Source organism: Protomyctophum parallelum, assembly GCF_964188405.1.
Source record: "Protomyctophum parallelum genome assembly, chromosome: 12".
NCBI lineage: Eukaryota > Metazoa > Chordata > Actinopteri > Myctophiformes > Myctophidae > Protomyctophum > Protomyctophum parallelum.
This window is the reverse complement of record NC_139712.1, coordinates 20,518,812-20,525,404: the sequence shown is the minus strand read 5'-3', so window position 1 is coordinate 20,525,404 and position 6,593 is coordinate 20,518,812. Positions and strand designations below refer to the sequence as shown.

Genomic DNA, 6,593 nt, shown 5'->3' with positions numbered 1-6,593 from the left:
CTTATCGCTCCTGTGGTTCATGTCCAGACATGTCGTGGAACCCCCCCCCCCCACTGCGAGTTGAGTCGCTCCTGTGGTTCATGTCCAGACATGTCAACCTCTCAAGTCACTGTTATGCTATCAAACGATCTGTTGATTTTGTTTACTGAGACAATGATCACATATGTGCATAGAATCATCATCATCATGACGTTATCATGACAGGCAGATATAAACATAAATAAAGTATCAACTACACACTGAATGAAAGCCCTAAATGTCTAATTTTAGGAGGAAAACAAATAAAATACACATATCCCATATACTGTTTGTCAATACTAGACTATTGAATCCATTTCATTTATAAAATTCTCTTTTTCAGAGAGAACTTTAGCCCATTCTGACCTGAGATCAGATTCATACGAGGTTTCCACTGGACACACACTGGTCTGATTAGAGAAAGCATGGACCTATAGAACTATTATTCACAAAATAAGGCATATAGCGACATGTACATACTATATACCGTATGAAACAGAAGACTCTCTGCTTTCATAAGAAAAAAACTAATACTGTAATAATAATAAAAATCACACCCATGTGAAGTGAGCAGTGCAATGTTGTGAAGTGAGCAGTGCAACATTGCACTGCTCACTTCACAGGGGTGTGATTTTCATTATTATTACAGTAGAAGTATTTTTCTTATGAAAGCAGAGAGTCTTCTGTTTCATACGGTATATAGTATGTATAGGCCTTATTTTGTGAATATTTAGTTGTCAGTTCCTTGTCTTGTCTAAAATACTCTGAGGATTTCAGAAAATGCATGGACCTGAAGAACCATTATTCACAAAATAAGGCCTATAGCGACATGTACATACTATATACCGTATGAAACAGAAGACTCTCTGCTTTCATAAGAAAAATACTTCTACTGTAATAATAATAAAAATCACACCCATGTGAAGTGAGCAGTGCAATGTTGTGCAACATTGCACTGCTCACTTCACAGGGGTGTGATTTTTATTATTATTACAGTAGAAGTATTTTTCTTATGAAAGCAGAGAGTCTTCTGTTTCATACGGTATATAGTATGTACATTTCGCTATAGGCCTTATTTTGTGAATAATAGTTCTTCTGGTCCATGCATTTTCTGAAATCCTCTCTGGTGGGCGCAAGCTGCATTCAATAGCCAATTACTGACAAACTATACATGGGACCATGTGTATTTGTTTTCCTCCTAAAAGTAGACATTCAGGGCTTTCATTCAGTGTGTACTGTGTAGTATGTATATGATATTATTTGTGTTCATTTTTATATCTGTCTGTCAATGTCTGTCAACTTCAACCTTCCATATCTCTGCTGTTTTTTCAAGCGAGCAGCGTGCCTTCAAAAGCAGGTTTTAGAAAAAGGTCAATATCTCCAGAATGGAAGATGGTAGAATCATTATTTTTTTTTTAAATTGAAGTGGACATGTTTGGCCTACTTTTTATTTATACGATGTGATTCTAGCTATAAGAGGCCCCTCGCTGTGGGCCCCTAAAAAGTTCAAAAGTCCAATGTTAATCGCTTAGCACCAGCAAGCCTGAGCAAATAGAAAACTCTAGCATACAATGTGTTAACATTAAGTGAAAGTGGTGGAATTGATTTGACCTTTGTGACTTCTGATTGACCTCTTAAATGACCTGTAAAGACTTGAAGGTGTGGAGAACAGACCCAGGCTCCATCTTTGACTTTGATCCTGTGGTGGACAACATCCAGTCCAAGAGCCTCCACAGAATGTCTGGTACCTACCTACCTTCTCTCTCTCTTCTCTTCTCTTCTCTTCTCTTCTCTTCTCTTCTCTTCTCTTCTCTTCTCTTCTCTTCTCTTCTCTTCTCTTCTCGAATTCCCTCTCCTCCCTCATAGCCTACTCTATTTCATTCTGTCTGTTCTTGTCATATTTTAAGAACTGTCATTTTTTTAGTTCTTAATATGCATTTCCATGATTCTCATCTTTCTGTGTCTGTGTGACTGTCTCTCTCTCTCTCTCTCTCTCTCTCTCTCTCTCTCATTCCTTCTCTGTGTCGTTTCCCGTGTGTGTGCTGCCCTCTGCTGGTGGTTCAGAGCGTGCCACTAGTAGCAGACTGAGCAGACAGGCCTCTCAGCTGTCAGTTCACAGTCAGCCTCAATCGGTCAGCTCTCTGCCTTCCGAGCTATGGGACCGTAGCAGCAACTCTACACCTGGTACACACACTGAGTGATGACGTGCACACGACACACACACATACGTGCACGGGCACACACACACTCACTCACTGGTTATAGTAAACTTATGAGTGTTCATTTAGCCCAAGGGTTCCCAAACTTTTCAGCCCCGGACCCCATTGACTTTATTGGGGTTTTGTAACAATCATGGTTTAAATGTATTTGTAATCATTTTTACATAATATGTGTATACATTTTCTTGATGACCCACGAGAACTTCGCGCAGGCGTAAAGCACAGGCGTAAACGGCACTTCCGCATATAGTCTGCATACGTCATGGTCCATGACCTGGCCAACCGAACCGCGCACAAAGCTGTGCACGCACAAAGTGTGCTCTTCTCAATCGTAAATAGATTTGTACCATTTTGTACCCTCTCAGGATTAAATGAACACTGATGATTTTACAGCCTCTGATGTCTCTCTGTTCTTTCTAGCAGTTTTGATGGCATGCCTTTTAACCCTTAAATTCACCTAACATACTCTACTCTACACAGCATTCACCTCTTTACTCTCATACTGGCTGCCAAAGACAAATGAAATCACGTGGAACTCGAGACGCATATCGGAACAGACCTAGAACTTAATTTAGGGACTTAAGAAATAGATTATAACTATATACATATACAGTATACAACTCGAATGGTGAAATGCCATTTCTCTTTTGACAATGTGGTTGCTTTTTTTTCTTCTTGTTTACAGGTGGTGCATGCGTGTGAAGCCTACACTGAGCTGTCTGAATTCACAATGATGTTTAACTCATGTTGTGATGAATGAATGACTACTCCCTTCAGGCTTATGCTGAGTTCACGCCAGGAGCAGCCATGTTCTGAGAAAGTATATCGAGCAGTGTGACAAAGCTTCTATAGGAACATCTTTTAATGCAGATTGTGGCCTCTAGATGTGTCACAGAGACTATTCTGTTTGGGAGCATTTTATTAGGTGCCAAGTATACAAAAACGACGAACGTTTCCACCTTGCGGACCGCAAGGTCGAAACGTTAGTCGTTTTTTTTATACTAATAAAAGGCTCTAAATGTCCGTGAGCTGCTCCAGTGCAGTCCTCTCCTCCTTCTGCAACCTAAAACATTGATACTTTATAGACGGTGTTAATTGACCAATGCCCCCTCTCTCAGCTCCAGTACTTCCCGGGGCGTACCACCAGGGGGTGCAGCAGCCACAGGGATACCATGGTTACATGCACCAGACCAGCATGTCATCAGTGAGATCACTCACCTCCCCCCCACACTCCACCACCATGGTACGGTCCAGGTGTAAACTATGAAAGTATACATTGCTATTGCTGTTCAATAGAAAGCGCTGGAATGGTTTGTATTTCTGACCTGTGTTCGTTTATATAGTTAGATATAGATATAGATAGTTTAGTTTATCTCGTTAGAATTTAGTTTGGTTTAATTGTACAGGTATAAAACATGAATGTAAATTCCTATTATAAATTAATGAGATCATATTCATGATTGTGAGATGAGACTAGATATCACCTGGGATTTAGTGTCGGGATTTAGTCATGATGTACAGTAGAAAATGTATTAAAGCTGAATATTTGTTTTTGTTGCAAAAATGGACCATTGGCCCGGTGCCGTGATGATGGATGGTGACGTGTTCACCACCCCGAAAGATCTTACCCTTCATCATGCAAAAGCATTTACAAAAATAAGAACACAAGCTCAAATAACTGCATAAAGCTGAACACGTTGAAGTTTGAAGTGTGGAAAAATGTGGCTGTACTACTGCATGCATGGGCTCACCATTGTAATATATCTTTGGCTATAATCATTCGATACAATGCTGAAACGGGTCTCTTTTTTTCTTTCTTTCTTTCTTTTCTGATTTGGTGCTTGCCGTGGCCCGCAGCGCATGTACCGCGCACTCTACGACTACGCGGCTCAGGATCACGACGAGGTGTCCTTCCGAGACGGCGACGTCATCGTCAACGCGCAGTCCATCGACGAGGGCTGGATGTACGGGACGGTGCAGCGCACCGGGAAGTCTGGCATGCTGCCGGCCAACTACGTGGAGTGTTACAACTAGAGAGGGAGATGGAGGGAGGGGATATAGGCATGTGGTCAGCCAACTACATAGAGTGTTATAACCATAGACATAAAAAGGTAGCCGCCTCCTTTCGGCTCTGGGGCGTGTGTGTCTCTCTTGCAGGCAACACGGAGGCAAGCTTTCCCGAGTTCCCTTGCGAAGCATCATAGCGTTATAAAGGATAGAGTGCGGACAGCCCCCCATGCTATTCATTTCGATGGAAGTTGCTCAGTGGCGTTTTGAAGCACCCGGAAGAACGGGTCTACTTCTGCATTTTCTTTTTTATTTGGCCACCAAAATGTGGTTCCTAAAAATGCAGAAGTGCTCAATGTTAAACCCCACCCAGGGGCCTGCCTGCAGTTCCAGTTTTCACCGCTACATCTCGCAGCTTCAACGTTGGCAAGCCTTACTGGAGGCTTGGGAAGCATGAAGCTTGCTAAGCTTCCGCGTGCGTCACGGAAGGGGAAGTTCGGTATAGAGGGTATGCGTACTATGCGCATGCTTAAAGTGAATGGCACATCGAGTGGCAAAGCAACATGCAAAGTGAGTTTAACTTTGTTTAACGTTATTTAATGCAATCAGATAAGACTTTTCTGTTTGAATGCATGGCCTGTCAAGGCCAGAAAGTAGGTTTTTGCCACTCAGTAGGCGTTCCTGCATAACTTCCGGGTTTGATGATGATGTCACACGTATACCCCTCTATAGGCCAATCAGACAGGCAATGCTAACGTTGGTTTTCTCATGCCAATACAGCTCCCTTGGATTGAATTGATAAGTCCCGGAAAAGACGCGCTGTGATTTGCCAGTAGTCACTTGAGTGGCAGTGACGCAGCGGGCCTTCCGCACATTCGCTTGACTTCCGCCTTCATTGGAGACACATCGCTCCAATGAAATGCAGCGGCCAATGATGTCGCTCCAATGAACTGCAGCGGCCAATGGGGTCGCTCCAATGAACTGCAGCGGCCAATGAGGCATCTACCTTTTAAATATCTATGGTTATAACTAGAGGAAAATAGAGCATCGCAGTCCCGCCCCCTTTCAGAACGACGAGGGCCCCAGGAAATAATTCCCCTTCATTTTCCTCATATAGGCTTTTCAAAAAGTATTTATGTAAAGACGTTTACGCCGCGGACAAAGCCAACTCGGCTCGTGACAAATCATGACAATGGGCCCATCAAATTCTTTCTAATTATTTGATCGGCCCAAAGCATTGTGTTTATTGTCACGATTGGTCACAACTCGAGTTGGATTTGTCCGTGGCGTAAACGTCTTTAAATAAATACTTTTTGAAAAGCCTATGGGGAAAATGAATTGGAAATCATTTCCTGGGTCCCTCGTCGTTCTGAAAGGGGGGACGCTCTATGGAGCGACACAACTATGGCTGAAGGAAGGCAGGGATGAAACAAGCTGTCTACTCCCCTCTCTCTGGTCAGAAATTAAATTCTACTCTTTTATTTTTTTTGTATCCAGGTTGGGTTTTTTTTATTCCTGTGTCAGCAGGTTAAGCGATGTGAGACACTTTTGACAGAGAGGAAGAGAGAGAATTATTTACTTGCTCGGTTTTACAATCAAATTCTATATATTTAAACAGACACTAACCTCTTGATGTTGTGGGAACCCGAGTTTTGAATAAACTAACACACTGTTGTATTGTTTTCTTGTATCAAACTGCGTTGGTTTCTTTGTCAACCACTTTAACCTTGGCGTAACTATTTCGGGCATGTCATTAATTGAAGAACTGCAAGTCATGAGCTTACAGCTCAGCTCTTTAAAAAAAAACAGATGAAAAAAAGCGCTTAAAGGAATACCCATTTTCATTGCATTGCCTTATCATTAATTTATCCTCAATCATGCTCATTAAATGATGGCAGCATTTCTGTCTAGTGGGCTGTGGACCTTCAGAAACCTGCCTACCAATGACATCAATGGCAATGATTCCAAATTAATGAAAACTATAGCCTTTCTCTTCCAGGAAAAGCCATCGTGTTGAAATAAGAAGCCATGCAATATGTTTTATTATATTTCTTTCATTAATAAAGACAAAATGTTTGACATTTTGTTTAATTTCGGATCTGCTTGTATTAATCTGTTAAGAATTTACACATAATGCAGGAGGCAGCAGCACGACCTGTTAATAAAAAAAACGAGTGCTTCCAAACTCCAACACTTGGAAAAAATCTCACAGAACGGAATTTCTTGACAGAAAGTAGCATCATAACATGTCTATTATGAAACAAACGCTTTGCAGTTTCAAAGAGGATAATTCAAGCTTTCCCTACTGCTGCATTGTTGGTAAGTTTAAAGTCGTTTAATACAAGCAGC

At 41.7% G+C, this 6,593-nt stretch overlaps 1 protein-coding gene across 1 annotated transcript in view; it reads left to right on the top strand.

Annotated features, from left to right (window-relative positions):
* Positions 1 to 5,296, top strand: part of nebl (nebulette) — a 146,693-nt gene extending 141,397 nt beyond the window's left edge. The window contains exons 6-7 of the mRNA XM_083778164.1: positions 3,356 to 3,480; positions 4,095 to 5,296. Coding sequence (XP_083634290.1) covers positions 3,356 to 3,480; positions 4,095 to 4,271 — 302 coding nt within the window. The 3' untranslated portion in view covers positions 4,272 to 5,296. The remainder of the gene's footprint in view (positions 1 to 3,355; positions 3,481 to 4,094) is intronic.
* The last annotated feature ends 1,297 nt before the right edge of the window (positions 5,297 to 6,593 follow it).